We start from the raw sequence: 21,903 nt of genomic DNA on the forward strand, positions 1-21,903 counted from the left end.
AAGTTGCCAATAAGTGATGTTAGTTTTAGCAGTAATTTGACCATGATTTCCCTGGCCCCATTACTTAACAGCCAAGTATGTTACATTTCATTTATCCTCTACTAGTTATTTATCCCACTGGTTCCATCACCTATCAATATGGTTCTATAAGTTTTAGGAATCCCTTGCACCTAAGTTTCACTTAATCACATAACAATCAAATTAGTTTTTAGAACGGAATATTCATTTCAAAGTTATAGAAAGAAAAATATGCAAAGGCATAGTTCCCCCACACTCTATGCATACTACCTCAGTTTCTTAGGAGGAAAGAGGACTTAGGGTCACAACTTAGCACACTTCCTACAGAGGAGAATCCTACCAAGTTCCAAGTCCAAAACCCACTTTGGGCTTCTTTTTTTTTTTTTTTTTTTTTAAAGCCCCCTGTACTTTGGTTTCTCAGAGCTTCCTTTCTTGGCTGGCTGCAAAATATCCAGCCTAAAATCCAAGGTCTCCGTGGTTCAGTTCTGGATCTGGTAGAAATTCTACTGCTTGAACCTAGAACTGAAAAAGGATAAATGAAAAAAAGACAAAACAATACACCAAGACCATTTCTCAGAGCCACAGTGTAAAAGAGAGGGAAAAGGAAAGTAGCTCTTCTTCCTCATCAAGTCAGTTCATGGTGCCCTTGCTATGGGTGAACATGACCTTTATCCTCTCTGGATGATATGGAAAAGGGAAGCAAGATTTCCTAGTCTCATAGTTTTAAAGACCAAGCCTATTCCAGCTATGCAGCCAATGGAAAGAAGCTACTCCCACTCCCACTGCCGAAGAAAGCAGGAGCAGGAAAGTGACAGGCTCCTAGTGATAGGCTCCTGGTATTTTTCATAAGGCTGCCTCCATTTTAGGTCATCTAGGTAGATGCAAAGCAAAGTCCCAGTTACAATAAAGAAAATCTTCCTAATAGAAATATCCAAATATAAAAATAACAAGAAAAAAAAAGGTAACCAAGAAAACTTCAGCATCAATTGACCTCTATACTTGTTTTCTCCCTTCTATTATAATTCCAATGATAATAGTCTATGCATAAGTGACTTTAGGAGCTTAAATGAGCTTAACTTCCATTGACACCATTAGTAAGATTGTTAGTCCAGGATGATGGGAGGAATGAGGTACTCTTATGTTATTCCATAGTTAACAAAAGGAGATTTATTTAGTCATAGTATTGAAGGATATTTAACAAGAATATTTAACTGACAGGACTCCCCTCATCTCTACATTAAAACACAAAGAAAGGAATGATGATGCATATGTTCTTGAGACATCTGAAAAGTCTTAAGAATCCTGACTCCACACCTTTATAGGCATTTAGGTGACCAGGAAGCCATGTCATTATGACCAGTCTATCAGGAAGCTGAATCAAGAAAGGCAGACTCAAACCTTGGTTCCCAGGCCAATCAAGAGCAAGGGATAGATAACTCTGTCTATCTCTAAGGGGAAAACTGGTCTAATCCATGTTGCCAAGAGCAGAGCTAGAGGGGAAGGGAAAATACTAGTGATTTTTCAGTATTACACTTAATTCATCCTTAATTAAAGTGAAGAAAGTAAAGAAAAGTAAAGAAAAATAGGTGATTTTTCACAGATTTTTTTTCAGAATAGATCATACCTATACAGTCATATAATTGGAGGGAAGATGTATGAGTTACAAAAAATAAAAAAACTTTAACTCAAAATAAAAATGAAACCTTCAAACAAATTTTAGAGATAACCTTCTTTGAAGAGATCAGATACAATTCTATGAGCAATATGATCACAGGGATTGCTTTATTAGCAATTGGATATCAATATCAAGAGAGACATAATTCAGAAAGACTAATTCTCCCCAAATGGACCATGGAAAGTTTCCTTGAAGGATTTCTTACCAGAGAGAGGGATATTACAGAAACTAATCTATGAAAATGGCATTGTATTGATTCCACCAAGAGTAGATTAATAATAATCTGTGAGGAGGAGTAGGTGACCCTCAAGGATGCATCTGGTTAGTTCCAGGACAATGATGCTGTTTGCATTTCCTTTTTCTTCTCTCCTTCCTCCCCTCCCCCCCATACCTGTTTTCTTCCTCTTCACCCCCTGTCCATGTGAAAATTCATATATTTACATATGGGCACTCTGTCCAAAAGAATTTAAATTTTGATTACTTATACTTTGCAAGATATCTTGGGGCTTAGGAGCTAGATTCCGCACCCCCCCCCATTTATTTAGGCTAACATTGTTTTTTATTTTCCTAAAAACTGGGACAATTAACTCCTTTGACTCTTGTAAAGTTTTTATCTAAGAATTTTTGAAATAGAGCTCTGGAAAACCAGGCTTTGATAAAGCCTATTGAGAAGGGAGCTATTTGAACATAAATCCAAACCACTCTGGCTCTCACTGATTGTACAATAATAGGTCCCAGCCCAAGCCCTCCTTGTTTGTCATATGAGTATTGATGGTTCACAGTGAATGAAAATAGCAATTGCTTCTGTTCTGGCCAGAAATTCTGAGGGAAGATCTTTCCCTTTTGTAAAGACAAACTAGACCATTTTTGCCTCTCAACACTTATCTACCCTTTACTCACTGAATGAGTGTTGCCTCAGAAAAACTGAAATCTAAGAACTTAACTTAAAAAGACTAAGATCTCTCACTGTATTCTGGCTATCATCAGTGATTCTGACCTATGTCTTTCTTACCTTTGGACTCCAGTGCCTTTAGCTGATGACTTCACACAACCCTGTTCTACTTAAATGCAGTTCATTTTCAAGTCAATCCTCCTGATGATATTGGTCATTTAGAAGGACAAACAACCAAAACTAAAAACACTAAAGAATTTTCTTGTGATTCACACTCACTCAAAAGAAATCAGGTTAGCTATTCACAAAGGAAAAACAAAGATAACAAAGAATGTACAATATGTATTTAAGCAGGCAATCCATTGAATTGGGCTATCAATACTTAACTTTCTTTTTTATATAGTTTTTTATTTTCAAATATATGCATAGATAATTTTCAACATTCACCCTTAAAAAACCTTGTGTTCCAATTTTTTTCTCCCTCTCTTCCTCCTATTCCCTCCCTTAGACAGAAGTAATCCAATATATATTAAACATGTACAATTCTTCTATCCATATTTCCATATTTGTCATGCTGCACAAGAAAAATCAAATTAAAAAGGAAAAAATAAGAAAGAAAACAAAAAGCAAGTAAACAACAAAAAATGAAAATATTATACTATGATCCACACTCAATCCCCACAGTTCTTTCTTTGGGTGCAGATGGCTCTCTCCATCACAAATCCATTGGAACTGGCCTGAATCACCTCTCTGTTGAAAAGAGCCATGTCCATCATAACTGATCATTGTATAATCTTGCTATTGCTTTATATAATGTTCTCTTGGTTCTACTCACTTCACTTAGCATCCCATGTAAATCTTTCCAGGCCTCTCTGAGATCATCCTGCTGATTCTTATAGAACAATAATATTCTATAACATTCATATACCATAACTTATTCAACCATTTCCCAGTTATGGGCAGCCACTCAATTTCTAGTTCCACTACAAAAAGGGCTGCCACAAACATTTTTGCACATGTGGGTCCCTTTTCCTTTCTTATGATCTCTTTGGATACAAGCCCTGTAGAGCCACTGCTGGATCAAAGAGTATGCATAGTTTAACAGCCCTTTGGGCATAGTTCCATATTGTTCTCCAGAATGGTTGGATCAGTTCACAACTCTGCCAACAATGTATTAGTATTTCAGTTTTCCCACATCCCCTCCAACAATTATCATTATCTTTTCCTGTTATCTTAGCCAATCTGAGAGTTGTGTAGTCGTATCTTAGAGTTGTCTTAACTTGCATTTCTCTGATCAGTAGTGATTTAGAGCATTTTTTTTTCATATGACTAGAAATGGATTAAATTTTTTCATCTGAAAATTGTCTGTTCATATCCTTTGACCATTTATCAATTGGAGAATGGCTTGTATTCTTATAAATTTGAGTCAATTCTCAATATTTTAGAAATGAGAGTCATCAATACTTTTAGTTTGAATGTGTACTATAGGAAAATGAGTTAAGGATAGAATTGAAGAGAAGAAATTGGACTGGATCATATCTGGGAAATAATGCCAAATTTTCATCCATCCTAAGATTGGTAGTTAATGCAAAAGATTACTATTCTAACATTATATTCTCTAAGTGATGTGTTCTGATTGCTAATTATAGAATATTGTTAATTATAATTGAAAGTATTTTTAAAAGGAACAGAAAGATATGAGTGCTCATTCATCACGTAAAGTTCAGAATCAAGTAAAGCGGTAAACCTGTTATGAACAAGGATTTGATCAATTTGGAAAAAGTAAAGTGCTTTGATCACTGGATGAAAGCAGATGATGATATATAGGAACTATCTTGTGATTGGCTAAAGAGGATCAATCACAACCTTTAGTGTTACATACAACACATTAGGTCATTTGGGAATCCGAGCATCCAAAGTGTACAGCATTCAACAAGCTTCAAGTGCTTCCAGGCTCAAGAACACCTTAAGGAAGCAGATGCTCAGGGTCTGTAACAGAGAGTAGCAAGAAGATAAGGAATTCTACACTCTGACTCTCCTCCCTCCCAAAATGATCAAAAGATCTGGATTTCTCATCAGAATGGCTGTGTCTACCAGAGCCAGCAGCAAAATCCCCCCAAAACAAAGGCTAATGGCAGCAACCTGCAATGGAGACTTAGAGACACAGAAGAAAAAAAGAGGAAAAACTGAAGAATGGAAGTTTCAGGGTTCTATTAAAGCACCAATCCTCAGGGCCCAGATGACAGCTACAACTAATGAGGACTTCACAAACAGAGAAAAGAACGTTCAATAACAGGGAATTGTGAGTTTCCTCTTTAGTTACATATGCTAAGTCTTCCCAAGAACCTTGCATGTTAAAAGAATGTGTTCCAATTTGGAAGGGAAGATCTTTTATACCAATTATTCTTATTATATCATATTAGTATAAACTCTCTATAAAAATTAAATCTGGCTAGTTAATAATCAGTGGGAGGATACAAGTGTGGACTTGTGAATGGAGAAATGCTACACATACATGATAAATTATTCTACAAATAAATATTTTCATTAAAGAAGTGGAATAAAATATACTAAAGTTGCATATGAACAAAAAAAAGGGCTAAGGGAAAGAGACAGTCCAAGTACTATACTTGTAGAAACAAAATATTAAGAGAACTAGAAAGAGGGCTCCAGTCTCTTGAATAGATGTACTATATAAGTATGTGCTAGGATTGTTTTTTGAGAAACAAATATTAAATTTTCAGTGTCAGCATTTATATCTAAGAAATAGGTAAATTCTACAAGCTAGACCTTGATTTGTTGTTTTGTTGATTACCTAAATTTAAGAATATGAGGGGAAAATAGTAATAATGTAGATTAAATTTTAAAATGTGTTTAACATACTTCCCCTTTCCCCCCAAGAATCATTTATTAAACATTTACCAGCATACTACTGGAAAAGTCATGACAAGGATTGAATTGGGATGTGAAGGCAAAGGGGTTATGATATGTATTCAAAGGGAAAATCAAAGATCCATGGAAGTCACTGCTTGGACTAGAAAAAGAAAAATCATATATGTCTCAACAGATTAAGAAAACAAGATTGCTAAATTGCCAATATCTGGAGCTTCCAAGAAATCTTCCTCAAAAGCTAGTCAGACATTTCTATGATGCAAGTGTTTCAACACTAAATGGAGCCAAATCTAAGTACCCAAGAGAGTGTTTGGAATGCAAAATGACAAATAGGCACTGACAACTCAACTAAATATTCTGGTGTTGAAACTAATGCTGCAATTATTTCTTTTTTTTTTTTTTTTATGTGGGCTCGACTTTATATTGACTAAAGTTGTCAGCATCTCCATAAACCATTCTTAGAATTTCACATAAATTTCACATAGAATTCATATTCAACATAGAATTCTATTAGATGTAAAATTTGAGTTCATGTAATGATTTGGGACTAGAATAGCCCTGTGATTTCATAACATGGGGGAACTTCCTGACTCTGAAGCTGATCTTCTCTATGCCCTATAACAGCTGACATTTATCCATCCATAATCAAGTACACCTCACTTATTCTAACTAGAGTAATAATACAATCTGAATTACTGAAGAATGTGAATATTTAAAAAACAGAAAGTCACAGAACCTTAAAGATAGGAGTTCATTAAGTCCAACCCACTCCCATCATTTACAGTTGAATAGAAGAACCCAAGTTTCTGGTTTCCAGCCCAGAACTTATTCTATCATACTACAGTTTTATTGCTTTTTTTTATAAATAGTAATTTGAACTACATTAGCAAAATATTCTCTAGCACAAGGTTTTTAGGGGCTTATGAACCAAAAACGAAGACATATTTGTCATAAGAATAATTTTTTGGATATACGTGGATAATTCTCAAGACGTCAGAAGAATGTGTTGTAAAAACTAAAAAAATAAAAACCAGTATATGCCCAATGAATAGAAAATGGGCAAATAAACTATGGCATACAAATAAAATGGAATATTACACCATAATTATAATTTCAAAGAATTTGAGAAACATGGAAAGACAATAGGAAGTGAAGAATTCAAAAAACTATATACATACAGACAAATCTTAACATATAACATTATGATACTGTATTATGACATACATTGAGATATAATGATATATTATAACATTGAGAAAACAATAATCTTTAGGCTAAATACAATAGTGTTGTTATCAAACTATCAAAGTTGAAGCACACGTTCTTCCTTTTTTCTTTTTTTTTATTCTTTTTTTTTAATTGAAGCTTCTTATTTTTGAAACATATGTAAGGAGAAACTGGAAATTGAGTGGATATTCATCAGTTGGAGAATGGCTGAATAAGTTATGGTATATCAATATTATGAAATATTATTATTTTGTAAGAAATGATCAGCAGGATGATTTCAGAGAGACCTGGAGAGATTTACATGAACTGATGCTAAGTGAAATGAGCAAAACCAGGAGATCATTGTACACGGCAACAAGATTATACGATGATCAATTCTGATGCACATGGCTCTTTTCAACAAGATGATTCAGGCCAGTTCCAATGATCTTGTGATGAAGAGAGCCATCTACAACCCAGAGAGAGGGGTGTGGGAACCGAGTGTGGAACTTAAGAGTGAACATAGCATTTTCACTCTTTTTGTGGTTGGCTACTTGCATTTTATTTTCTTTCTAATTTTTTTCTTTTTGATTTGATTTTTTCATTCAGCAAGATAATTGTATTTATATGTATGCATATATTGGATTTAACATATTTTTACCATGTTTAACATAGATTATTTGCCATCTAGGGGAGGGAGAAGGAGGGAAATTGGAACACAAGGTCGATGTTGAAAAATTATCCATGCATATATTTTGAAAATAAAAAGCTTTAATAAAAAATAATAATCATTAACTTACAAAAGTTGAAAGTGCATATACTACTTGAGACAGTTATGATAATTTTGTTCAACTTTTCAGGGAATTTATTTTGTTGGGGGGAGTTGTTTGTTTGTTGGGAAGTGTTTATTATATGAAAAACAAAAATATATCTATTAAATTATTTTTAAACGGCTTACTCTCTTAGATAGGACAAACAATTCCCTTGCTACCTGGTTTGTACCATGAATAAATGAATGAAAAAGCATTTGTTAAGCACTTACTACCTGCCAAGCACTGAGAATAGAGAAAAAAACAAGTCTGTGCTTCCTATCAAGAATCTCACATTTTTACTGGAGAAGATAAGAAATAACAGGAAATTCATTTTCAGGGGAGATAATTTTCAGGCCTGACTGTCCTAAGGGTTCAGCAGTGGGGTAGATGATAAGACTCAGAGTGTCCAGGTTTCATCAGTGAGTCAGATTTCAGTGCTGGGAGTCTAAAGAGCACAGAGACAGGGCAAATGGTTAGGCTAGAGGATCTTCAGAGGCAGTGGCAATATAGATGATAAGACCTGATTCTGTCTCATCAGAGGGAATAGTGTTGGTGACTCTCATTTCATCCAAGGAATATGAAAAGGCAAATGGCTTGGGAAAGCACAAGGAAGGGGGAAAAGGTAAAGAAGACTCTTAAGGGGAAAAGAACCCTGCACAAAAATGTTTGTGACAGCCCTTTTTTTGCCACAGTAGTGGCAAAGAACTGGAAGCTGAGTGGATGCCCATCGGGTAGAGAATGGCTGAATAAGTTATGGTATTATGAATGTTATGGAATATTATTATTCTGTAAGAAATGACCAGCAGGATGATTTTAAAGAGGCCTGGAGAGACTTACATGAACTGAAGCTAAGTGAAATTAACTGAACCAGGAGATCATTATACACGGCAACAGCAAGATTATGTGTTGGTCAACTATGATGGACTTGACTCTTGTCAACAATATAATGACTCAAGGCAATTCTGACAGACTTGGGCTGGAAAATACAGTCTTTATCCAGAGAGAGAACTATGGAGGGTGAATGTGAATTTTCACATTTTTATTGTTGTTTGTCTATTTGTTTTTTCTTTCTCGTATATTTTTCTTTTTAAGTCTGATTTTTTCTTGCATAACATGACAAATATAGAAATATGTCTAAATGGATTGCACATATTTGACCTATATCAGATTGTTTGCTGTATTGGAGAGGGAGGAAATAAGGGAGGAAGGGAGAAAAATTTGCAACATAAAGTTTTAAAAAAATGAATATTGAAAACTATCTTTACATGTATTTGGGAAAGTAAAATACTATTAAGAAGGAAAGAAAAGAGAACTCTTAAGATATCAGAGCTAGAGAAGACTTTAGAGATCATCCAAACCCTCATTATACTAATAAGCATACAAGCCAAAGAGAAGTAAAGGAATTTGACCAGTCTCTGAGAACCCAACTTGGATTCAACATTTTATTTGATTCAGTCAAATTCAATGAACTATCAATTTTGAGTCCCCTCTATCCAGACATAGAATATCAGAGTTCAAAGGAGTCACATTGACTCTCCAGATTGTACAACCCTCTGACTTTATAGATATGAAAACCAGGGTCTAAAGAGGTGAAATCTATGTCCAAGGTCACACGGGAAGTCAGCGGCACAGCCAGGATTCACTCTGGAGAGGAAATATCAAAACATTATCAAATGTTTTCTATGCCACAGGAGCACTGCATTAAGCCCTAGTGAAACAAAGAAAGGCAAAAACAACCCCTGTCTTCAAGAAACTAATAATCTAATGGAGAGCTAACCTAGAATGAGGAAGATCTATATTCAAGTTCTATCACTAACACATATTAGATGTGTAACCCCAAGAAAGTTACTTAGTAGCTCAGTGCCCCAAGCAATTCTCTAAGACTAAAAGTGCCAAAGCAGTAGCTTTGCTACCATGTTAGAAAGGATCCATATACTGAAAATTCTTATATTAGTTAAATCAAAAAAGGAGGAGGAAGGGGAAATTGTTCAGAAGACAGTGAAAGGTCACATGATTAAAGGAATTAAGGATTAGTTTAGCATAAAGATTTGGGGGACAGTTGATCTCCAGGTCTATGAAAGGCTAATACATGGAAGAAGAACTTGTTTTGGCCTGCTTAGCCCCAGAAAGCATAACTAGGAGTAATATTTGAAAAACTAGACTTAATGTCAAGAAAAATTTGTAACCAATCAGAGTGATGCAAAAGTGCAATGGGCTGCCTGGGGACAGAATAAGTTCCCCTTTCCTGGATGTTTTTCAATTCAATCAGTTAAGAATGTATTAAATGCTTACTAGAGACAACAAGATGGTGCCATAGGTAGAGAACCCACTCTGGAGTCAGGAAGACTCATTTTGTAAATTAAAATCCAGCCCCAACCACCTATTAGCTGTGTAATCTGGGTCAAGTCATTTAACCCTGTTTGCCTCAGTTTCTCATCTGTAAAGTGAGCTGAAGAAAGGAATGGAAAACCATTCCAATATCTCTGCCAAGAAAATCTGAAGTACGGTCAAAGAGAGTTGGGCACAACTGAAAATGACTTAACAAAAATGTGATGCTTAAGATACAATAAGAAAGATGAAATAGTCCCTACCCTCAAAGATATTACATTCTATTTGGAAAAAACAACATATACATAGAAAATTAAATTTAAAATATATACAAAGTAATTGGGAGAGGGGAAAGGAGACATTGCCTACTAGGGGAACAAGGAGAGACTTCTTAGAAGAGGTTGCAAATTAAACTGAATGCTGAAGGAAAATAGGATTTTAAGGGGTAATTTATTTCAAGTATGTGGAACAGTCTCTGCCAAGACATGGAGGTGAAAGTTGGAGCTGTCCAAAGAACAAGTATTAATCAAGTGTCATAACCCTAGAAATATAATCTGCAGTCCAGAGTGGGAAAATCTCTAAATCCAAAAAAAAAAAGAAAAGAGTAAGTATTTTATCCTAAAGCAAAAATGCATGGCTGCAGCTTCTTGAGCAAGAAGCAGGGCCATACTTAGTAAGAATATTTGACCCTCATGTAAAGGATAGGAACTAGTATAACCTAAATGACAACTGATCAGTGATGTTCTAAGAGGAAATTCTTTGAGTATGGTTTGCACTAGATACTCTGCATATCTTTTGTTTCTATTTATAAGTATGTGTGTTGTTTTCTTCCATAAAATGTAAATTCCTTGAGAGCAAGAACTGTTTCATTTTTACCTCTTTGCTTCCTCAGTGTCCTAATTCTAAGATTCGGTGGTCTGTTTTGGGAATTCTGTGAAAATTGCCACTATCCCAAGAAAAAGGTGAACTTTTAAGTGTGATAGGAAACATTTAAGTAAATGATCCTACACAATATTCTAGATTATAAAATATTTTCTATGGATTGTGACAACTGTTATTTCCAGAAATGACGATGCTCTTTCTACTGTGTCAGACTGAGTAAAAATTTGTTTTCTTTTAACTTCTGTTCTCTGAAACAACAATAAATAGTTGTTTAAATATAATTACATCAGAATAAACTTTCCCAATTCTCCTAATTATACCTCATAAAACATGATGTGGTAGGAGCAGCTACCACATGGAGGTTAGACAGGTTTCCCTTTAAGTGGACAGAGAGGTAATCTTTAGGATGTTAAGAGAATTTAGGTTTGAATCATTGGTATAGCTTCCTTAATGCCCAAAGAATTAAAAGTTCAGCCTATGGGGAATTTGTAAACTGGAGATTTAGCAGAATTCTCATTATGTAAAAGAAATACTTTTCTGACCCTGTGATACTGCTAGTATGGTGATTGTGGAGAGAGAGGCAAGTAGTGTTACATTTTAATTATCAAAGGATTATATCCTTTTTAAAAAAAAAATTTAATAGCTTTTTATTTACAAGTTATATGCATGTATAATTTTACAGCATTGACAATTGCCAAACCTTTCGTTCCAATTTTTCTCCTCCTTTCCCAGATAGCAGGATGACCAATACATGCTGAATATGTTAAAGTATAAATTAAATACAAAATAAGTATACATGTCCAAACTGTTATTTTGCTGAACAAAAAGAATCGGACTCTGAAGTAGTTTACAATTAGCCTGTGGAGGAAATAAAAAATGCAGGCAGGCAAAAATAGAGGGATTGGGAATTCTATGTAATGGTTCTTAGTCATCTCCCAGAGTTCTTTCTCTGGGCGTAGCTGGTTCAGTTCATTACTACTCCATTGGAACTGATTTGATTCATCTCATTGCTGAAGATGGCCAGGTCCATCAGAATTGATTATCATATAGTATTATTGTTGAAGTACATAATGATCCCCTGGTCCTGCTCATTTAATTCTGCATCTGTTCATGTAAGTCTCTCCAGGCCTTTCTGAAATCATCCTGTTGGTCATTTCTTACGGAACAATAATATTCCATAATATTCATCTACCACAATTTATTCAGCCATTCTCCAGTTGATGGGCATCCACTCAGTTTCCAGTTTCTGGCCACTACAAACAGACCTGCCACAAACATTCTTGCATATATAGGTCCCTTTCCCTTCTTTAAGGTCTCTTTGGGATATAAGTCTAGTAGTAACACTGCTGTATCAAAGGGTATGCACAGTTTGATAACTTTTTGAGCAGGATTATATCCTTTTAAATGCTATTTTAAGTAAATTTGTTTTAATTTCATTTTATTGTCCATAAGTAATGTGTTATTTTACAGTCCTGTTTCTTAATGATTCACTATTGGCTCAGAATATTTGTCAGTGGTTGCCTAAGATAGACTGCAATATCTTGGATTTCATTCTGTTATTGAATCAGGAAAAGGATGGCCCAGTAAGATAACCGAAGGGCCTGCCTGATACTTGTGGCTATAATACTATATCAGGCTTATATGAGGAACCCTCTCTGAAATAATAAGGAGCATTTCAATAACTGCATAGAATTAGACGAATGGATGCTTAAGGATCTTGACAGGGAAAATAAAAATATAGCAAATACCAGTATTCTTTGGCTCTTGCTTAAAGTTTTAGGAAAGCTGGATTATCAATAAATAGAAACCAAGAAGAAATGAAAATTGTGTGTATATTCAGTACCCAAGGAAAGGAATGAAGGCATTTTTAGTTTTTAAGGCTCATGCCTAGAAGGCAGGGAGGTCAAAACTAAATTAAACTAAATTCTTCTAAATTGAATTAAATTAAAAAGTTCAATATTCATGGGCAAAAATCAATAGGCTTGGAAGCATAGCATCTGATTTAGAGGGCTAGCTGAAGAATGTGTTAAATTTCATTGAGATTAAGGTGATAAGGAAAGATAGTGGGAATAGAAGTGACAATGAGAATTGGGAACCTCTCTGGTACTAAGAAAACCTTCAATTGATCCCATTACTATTTCCTATGATACTACTCTCTCACAAGAAGTTTCTCTAAAAGTGGTTCAGAGGGTAGACAGGTTTGTACCATGAGGGAATCTGGAGGATTACTGGAGAAGTCTGAACAGCTAGCCAATAACTCATTAGAACGATAGTTACTTGTGCCTCCCCTTTGATCCAGCAGTCTCTACTGAGCCTGTATCCCAAAAAGATCATTAAAAAAGGGAAAAGGATAACATGTGCAAAAATGTTTGTTAGCAACTCTTTTTGTAGTGGCAAGAAACTGGAGACTGAGTGGTTGCCCAACAGTAGGGGATGGCTGAATAAGTTATGATATATGACTGTAATGGAATATTATTGTTCTGTAAGAAATGATAAGCAGGCTGATTTCAGAAAGGCCTGGAGAGATTTATGTGAACTGATGCTAAGTGAAGTGTGAGAAATGTGTTTAGAAGAATTGCACATGTTTAGCCTCTGTTGGATTGCTTGTTGTCTAAAGGGAAGAGAGATAGGGGGAAGAAGAGAAGAAAATTTGGAACACAAGGTTTTTCCGGGGTGAATATTGAATATTATCTTCACATATATTTTGAAAAATAAAAAGCTATTATAAATTTTTAAAAAAAGAATGATAGTGAATGAGAATGTGACCTAAGAGTAGTAATACAGAATTTCCTTCAGCTGTGAAGTCCATCAGATTAAAGAGTTTACAGAGTATTTGCTATTGCAAAATTAAGTGAATCAGCTGGAATGTGCTGAGTAGCTATCTAAGCAAATGAAGCCATCAATACAAATTGGAGATGATGAGAAGTGCTGTACAGAATTAGATGGACAGAAAGTAACAATATTTTGTCCTGAAAGAAGATTTGGGTATGACTCTTAAAAGGAGTTGACAAGCAGATGATTAATCATCAGCCTACAGAGGTATTATTAAAATTGTATTGAAACATCAAAGACCCTTAATTTAAAGGTTCTTCTGCTTAACTTAGATTTGGGATATCCCCCAAAAGCCCTGCTCCCACCAGTTTTGATAACCAGGCCTGAGGGGTTGTTGGCTGAGTCTACTTAGGGGAAGAAGGGTTGACATTCCCCTAAACTGGTTCTAAACAGGCTGCTAGACTTAGACACCTGGACTACTCTTCTACCTCAATATTTCTTCAAGGGTACTCTAATTTCAGTCAGAAGTTCTGAATGGAAGAACCTTTAAATCCATGGTCTTTGATGTCTCAATACAGTTTTAATAATACCTCTGTCGGCAAATGATGAATCACCTACTTGTCAAGAGAAGTAGCACCCTTGCTCAAGTGGGGGTGGATGAAATATGCCTTGCCCCAAGGCTAATCAAAGGAAGTGTATCATGGGTCTAGATATTGGTTATTCCTGGGAGTCACTGGCTGAGTCCATCCCTGGAAAGCTCTCCTTCCTCATCTCTGACTCCTAGTTTTTCTGAGATCCTTCAAATTTCAGCTAGTTTCACCTCCTTATTTTTCCAATTCTCCTTAATTTTAATACCTTCCCTCAAAGACAGTAGACATTTTTCAATCATGAGCTATTCTTCATGATTCCTTCTGGGTGTTTTCTCAGCAAAGATGCTTGAGTACTGGAGAAATAAAGTTTGCCATTTCCTTCTTTAGCTCATTTTGCAGTGAAGAAACTGAAGCAAACAGGATTAAGTGACCCAGTAGATTCTAGTAAGATGGATTTGAGTCTGCATTTGAATTCAGGTCTTCCTAACTCCAGGCTCAGCAAAGCACCACCTGGCTAGCCCCTAAGACTACCTCCAATTTATTTTTATGCATTTGTATGCCTGTGTGTATGTATATAGTTGTTTGCATATTATCTCTGACTGTGGGTACCTCAAGAACAACTGTATTTGGGTTTTCTTTGTATCTCCAGCAATTAGCAGTTCTGAAAATTAGTTTCTGGACTATTACTGAGCACTCATTGTTATGGAACCATCTCCCTTCATTCAGATTTGCCACTTATACATAGAGTGATGCAGGATAGTCTGGATAACACTTCTCATCACATACAGTTGTTTTTAGGGCATGTTAGTGCTTATCAGAGACATTATTAATTGAGGAATCAAATTGATGCTCTAATGAAAAGAGCAGAAATTGGGGATTGGGTTCATCATCAATCTATACCTGGGGATCATGACACTATACTGTGGTGAGACAAGACCATATAATTCACTTTACTAAGGACAATGCAGTTACTTCTGGTCAATGATATCATGTTCCTTGTGCCAATCAGAGCTTCTGCCTTTGAAGGACTAGTATGGCAGGATCCCACCCTACCTGTGGTTGGTAAAAATTGGTCTTATTCTCCCTAACTCAGGATAAATATTTTGCCTTTGTTGCAATAAACTCCTCTTCAAGATATAAAATTAAAGAGCCAGTTAAATTCACTATTGTGAACATCCGAAAAATTCTTACAGAGCACATCCTTCTTATGGATCTCCTCACACTACTCCTTTTGATTAAATACTCGCATTTTACTGTTATGTACATCCAAGATTAGACTCACTACAATTGGGTTCACATCCAATGGGTTTTCCATGTCTCATACCATCCTCAAGCTGCTGGCATTATTGAACACTAACCCAGACTTTTAAAACAATTTTATCATCCCAGCCCTGAATGTTAAGCCTGGATATCCTATCTTCCAGATGCTATATCTATAGTAAATCAATGCCACAATAAGAAAGAAGATAGTTCTAGAACAGTAGTTTCTTGGCTCTTAAAAAGAATTTGGGGGACTAAGGAATAAAAAGTTTGGAAAGTGCTTTGGGATGGATAAAACATTATATGCCGTTTACAATTCATCAGAGAGCTTTTAATGTCTCTCATGGATACCAATATGCCCTCCTAATAGTTCTGGGTAGTAGGAGACAACTTTAGATAATAAGAAGGATAAGCAAGATTCTTTCATTGGTCCTGACCCCAAAGAGAATTGTTCAGGCCAATACTCTCCAGGACAGACCAATGGTCATTTCCTATGAATCAATATAAATAAAATTCCCATCTGTCCCATACCTCTGCTCTGTGCCTCACATGCTAGTAATGAATTTACAGCTTAGCCTATAAGAAAGATTGGCCAGGAACCCTAGATCTGAGGTTATCTACCATAACTGAATTAATGACTGCTCAGGTCCAGTTATGAAAAAAAAATTTTTTACATCATTATGGGAAAGGTGAATTCACCTGGAAGAAAGGGCATCCTTTGGCTGACTTGGTATCAATCCCAAACCCCTGAATAAAATTGAGAGGGAATCTTCACCAAAGCACAATGGAAAAAGGAGTTTGTTCCTCAGTAATGGGTCATGGGGCAGAAATTCTGCTCATGAGCCTCCTGGGAAAAAGGAGATTTTGGCAAATGGGACAGGGAACACTAAGTGGATAGCAGGACAAAGCAAGTCTTGGTTTTAACTCAGGCCCTTGAGTAAACTGCATGACTATGGGTTATGACCTCTTAACTATCTTGTGATGATGTCTCTGACCTGGTCTCTATGGCAATTGGCAATGATGCTAGAGGCATCAGCACTGATGTTGTAGCCTTGATATTCCTGGTGCTGGTCCCATTCATCTTTGTTTTGTTTTGTTTTTACATTGGAAGACTCTTTAGGGACTTCCTCTAACATAATCCTCTAAGCTGTGTGGATTGTATTTTTTAAAGGACTTTTTGAAAAATGGTTTTGTGTTCTTATATTTGCATTAAGCTTTTCCAGCAGTGTTCCTCATGCTGGGCTTCCCCCTGAGATTAAAACTGTTTTAAAACCATTATAGTGATGAAGATCACTTAGAAATTTGGGAAGCACTTTGCCTACAGGAGAAAATATGGTAGGAACAATGTGTATTTTATGTATTCTGAGCTGGTTTCCTTTTAAGAGGACTAGGAGATCATCTATAGATTTGGATTGGTTCAGTTATTCAAAGTGAATAACTGGCTTGTCTTCCTTACTACTCAAAAGTATAAAAAGTCCAGTCTATGGGGAGTTGGTGCTCTGAAGATTTAATGGAATTCTCATTTCCCTGCAGTTTCCTTTCTGACCCAATGTCTGAAAGTGGAAGTAAAATGGAACAGCATAATAATTCTTAGTAGAACTAAGACCTGTATCTCTTTTAACCTTGTTCTAAGTAGTTTTCAATTCATTGTATAGTTAGTATTACACTGCATTCTAATTCTGAACCTGTATCATTGGAAAAGCTTATATTAGGTCTGACCCAGAATACATGATTTCAAGACACTTTGACAACTTGACTGCTATCCCTTAAGCATGACATTTACCAATACAATAAAAATAACAGTGCTACTTAAACTAATTTATTATTCAATACTGGTTATAGGATCCAAAAATCTTATAATGAAAAATGCTATCCACTACCAAAAAAATAACTGATGGAGTCTTAATGCAGATTGAAACATACTTTATTTTTACTTTATTATTTTAGGAGTTGGGTTTTTTTTTTTTTTTTGGTTTATATTTTCTTTTGCAACATAGGTAATGTGGAAATGTTTTGCAAACCTGCATATGTATAACAATAGCAAATTACTTGCCTTCTCAAGGGAGGGAGAAGGGAGAAATTTGGAACTCAAAATTCTTAAGAATGAATCTTAAAGGGCAGTTAGATGGTGTAGTAGATAGGGTGCTGACCCTGAATTCAGGAGGACCTGAGATCACCTCTGACCTCAGATACTTAATATTTAACTGTGTGAGCCTGGGCAAGTCACTTAACCCCAATTAAACCTCAGCAATAAATAAATAAATAAATAAATGATTTTTAAAAATTTTACATGTCAATGAGAAAAATATAAAACTCAACAATAAAATGTATGTACAAAATAAAATAAATATACATATTAATATATATTTAGATTTTGTTATATATAATATGTACATTTAAAAATCAACTAAATATATGTACAAAACAAATAAAAATACTTATTTGACAAAAAAAAATTAAACAGTAAACACAAATAAAAGAAGGGAGAGAAAAAGTAGTGAAACTAATACAAACCACCAGTACAGAGAACTGGAAGTTTATCACCTTCCTTGATCTAAGTGCTACCTTTAAATTAGCCTAAAATGGCATTAGCTTTCATAACAACTGTGTCACACTCATGTTGCCTCATGGAGCTCATGGTCAGCTAGTACCTAACCATCTGTCTGCCAAGTAACTGTTTGTCCCAACTTCTCATGTGTAATTAATACTGAAAGTCCACTTGTAATGTCTGACTAATGAATAACTAAAAAAAAAAAAAATCAATTAATTCAACAATGACTACAGACAGACCAAGATCAACAACCAAGTTTGGTTTAAATTTGTTTTGCTTTCCAAGGATACCTTCCTTAAGGCCATAACACACCAGACCAACTCCTCATTGTCCTCAGTTAATAAATTTTATATAAAAAGTGACTTCCCCTTATAGGACCTGTCAGCAAGATTATAATTCCCAAAGTAGTTCCCTCCCATGTTACCAATTTCTGAGTATGCACCTAGTTTCTTTACCCATATTAGCTGTCTTAGAAGAATAACATGATAAATACTGACCAATTATTTCAATAGGACAAATGACCATACCCAAAGAGTAAAGCATTCTTTTGGGAGAAGTATGCATAACAAACAGCAGCACAGCTGGGTCTTTGGAAATAAACACATGTATATGGCTGACAGCATTAAATATTTTCCTGCACGATATTATTTCACAGAAGAAAGTATTATAGTTAGAAAAGATATTATTGACTCTAACCCTTTTATTTTGGGCATAGTGGATGGGGACTTAGAAGACTCATTTTTATGAATTCAAATCCAGCCTCAGAATTCACTGGCTATGACTTTGGGCAAGTCATTTCATTCTGTGTGACTCAGATTCTTCATCTGTAAAATAAGCTGAAATAACAAACAACTCCAGTGTCCCCAGAAAATTGGACACAACTGAAAAATGACTTAATAAACCCCTTCATTTTAGAAATTAAGTAAAGTCCAGAAAGCTTAAATAAATAATTGTTGGCATATCATTTCCTTCATTATTCTTGATATCATGATAACAATGGCTGTTTTCTTTTGCCTTTCTTTGTATCCCTGATGCTTAGCACAAAGCTTGGCACATAGTAGGTACTTGATAAATGCTAATTGCTAGTAAACTTAGTAGATCAAGATTACATAGTTAATAAATGGCAAAGCAAGGCATCTAGATGGCATAGTGGATAGGGCACCAGCCATGGAGTCAGGAGTTCCTGAGTTCAAATCCAACCTTAGACACTTGATATTTACTAGCTGTGAGACCCTGGGTAAGATATTTAATCCCAATTGTGTCTCAAAAAAAAAAAAAAAAAAAAGGTTAAATAAATAAACAAATGGCAAAGCTAGAATGAGAGCAGAGATCTTCCTTTTTCAATATATTCCTTTCATTTAACCACCTTACTGCTATTATTTGAGCATAGAGGAGAAGGCTTCCCTACTTAAGTGGGAAAAGAAAGGAAAACTCTTCCCTATCTCATTAATCCAAAGAAAGTAGCCATTTCTTTAAATTTGGATACAGTCCCCTATTAAAATGTAAATATCCCTATTTGAGGAAATAGGAAATCTTACCAATTTCTCATTGTAACAGTGGTTGGCAAGTCACTTGGGACATGCAAGAGTTTTGATATGGTTTTATTCTGAGACAGCAATATTTATTCATGTGTATTTTTATTGACAATAGGCTGGTTCAGAACATCTGACCAGATAAAATAAGCTAACTCCCCAAATTTAATTAGTTCTCTGTCAATTGAGTACTACCTCTCATGTCATTGATATGTATTTCTCTTCTCTATTTTCTCATGATTTTAAGAATGGATATTACTCTGTGAAAGTTACAGCATTTAAAGAGAACACTTCAATGACTGAGATATCTATTAGTGTGGAGAAGTCAAACATTGCAAAGATCATTAAAGTCATCAATGAGCCAGAATTTTTCTCCAGAAGCACAGAGGAAATTTTGGCAGAAAACTAAAAATAAGGATAAAACTGACAAATTATTATTGTGAAACAACTTACAAATCTGAATCATTTCCTAGGTTTCATTGTGTCGGCACAATACACAGAAAAATAAGACATGGTCCTTGATTTCAGGGAGCTTAAAATTTGGCAGGAGAGATAACAGATACTGATAAAAATAGCTATAAATTAAGGTAAAATGAATATTCATTAGTAAACATGAAGATGTAGCACTATGAGAGCAGATGTAGAAGTAATCAGTTCTCCCTAGGCTTCATGAAGGAGAGAGCATTTGCTCTGGGTCTTGAAGGAAGCATGGACATTTTGATAGGAACTGAATGCAGGGAATCAAAAAGTACAAACAAAAGGACTTGAGTACCAGAAAATACATCTTAGACTTTTTGTCCTTCCATATCCTCTAGCCTTTTTCTTATACATAGTGAACATTCAATGAATATTGATTAAGTTAGTCAACAATCAACATGCATTTATTAAGTGCTTACTATGGCACTATATGCATGTATATCTATATTCCATGGATGTGTATGAATTAAATATGAAAATATGCTGATTATATTTTTATATTAGATATTTATATGTGGTTTGTATATTATAAACATTATATATGAATTACAGAAATTTCTAAATGGAGATGGAATATTGCAGCAAAACCTTGTATCATGTCACAAATCTTGAAAGTTAATTTATCCAATATATGGAAATATTGGTGGAGTTTAGATGGCTGTGTGTATGTGTGTATTTGTGTGAGTGTACATATATACAGATATATACTCGCACACATTTGAGAGAGAGAGATGGAAAGACAGAGACAGAGAGACAGAGTATGTGAGAGACAGAGACAGAGACAGAGACAGAGAGAGAGAGTCAAGAGACAAGAGACAAAGACAGACAGACAAGTAAAGGAGAGAATGCCAAGGAGAGAGACTGATTAAAAATAACCATATCATTCTGTTCCAGAGACACGGGCCTTTGGAGTTGTCCCTAGGTCAACAGGGTTAGGTGGGTGCAATTCCTTCCACCTTTGGGTGTTCTGAGATGGGTGTGTCTGCCTTTCCCCGGGACTACACGCGCTATAAAGTGCTCAGACTCCGGCCTCGGGAGCCGCCCTAGTCTCCATCCGCCCTCAGTGATACCCAGCTGCAGGGAAGCCTGCTCACTTACCCGGGGCGCCCAGGGCGCGGCCAGCTGGGCGCAACAGCTGCACCAGCAGCAGCTGGAGGAGGAGGAGGAGGGAAAAACAGCCCTGCTGCCCCTGCAATAAGAAGGGGCCGTTACTGTAGACGCCTCTCCAAGGGTCCCTGCCTTCGCGGACCATAATCGTCGGGCCCCCTGTTCGCTAAACAGCAGCGCCTCTTTTGGGGGGAAACGCAGGGCCCTATGTATCTCTCCGGGACTGAGGACTGGGGCTTCTCCTGAGCGGTCTGATAAACCCTCCTCCGCCCCCCGGGGAGGGGTAGCCCAGGCCTGTGGCAGTTTCCGGACTGAGGAGTGTGTAGGTTGTGAGATGCAGGGCGGGGTAGGTGAAGAAAAGAGGGGAAGAGAGGGCGCCCCTCACCCATTCTTTGGGTAACTAATATTCCTTTGGTACTTTCTATTAAAAATATTTTTGTAGATCTTCCTATTGCCAAATCAATGATTAATTCATTTTTCTCAGCCTTTCACCTGCTCCTTTCTTATTTGTAAGCACCCCCTTTCTCATACGTTAATGCATGCACACATATAATACATTTGTCTCCCTTTTCCTCTGAAACTGACATTTCCTCTTTCATAACCATACCGTCCCCCTAACCCCTCCTCCCTCTTGGTCCAGTTCCAGGCCAGCATGAGTGGTGGCCCTGATAAGGGCTAAATGTGATCTCCTATTTAAAAAAAAAAAAAAGATATATATGTGTGTGTGTGTGTGTGTGTGTGTGTACATAAGTATATGTGCACACATATGCACATACATATATAGCTGTCGAGGAAAAGTTGAAAATAAACCATTCTTTACTATTTTGTGGCAGTGTCCAAAAAGAGAGAAATAAAAGCTGTGTTGTATTTTATTTCAAAAATGATAGCTGCCATGGAATCGTAACAGCC

At 36.0% G+C, this 21,903-nt stretch overlaps 1 protein-coding gene across 3 annotated transcripts in view; it reads right to left on the bottom strand.

Annotated features, from left to right (window-relative positions):
- The window catches only part of SUSD1 (sushi domain containing 1), a 296,420-nt gene extending 275,161 nt beyond the window's left edge, over positions 1 to 21,259 (bottom strand). For all 3 annotated transcript variants that reach the window (XM_031942900.1, XM_031942890.1, XM_031942907.1), the window contains exon 1: positions 20,986 to 21,259. In XM_031942900.1, the coding sequence (XP_031798760.1) occupies positions 20,986 to 21,139 (154 nt within the window). In that variant the 5' untranslated portion in view covers positions 21,140 to 21,259. The remainder of the gene's footprint in view (positions 1 to 20,985) is intronic.
- Positions 21,260 to 21,903: the final 644 nt, after the last annotated feature.

The sequence above is a fragment of the Sarcophilus harrisii genome, chromosome 1 (assembly GCF_902635505.1).
Source record: "Sarcophilus harrisii chromosome 1, mSarHar1.11, whole genome shotgun sequence".
Classification (NCBI taxonomy): Eukaryota; Metazoa; Chordata; class Mammalia; order Dasyuromorphia; family Dasyuridae; genus Sarcophilus; species Sarcophilus harrisii.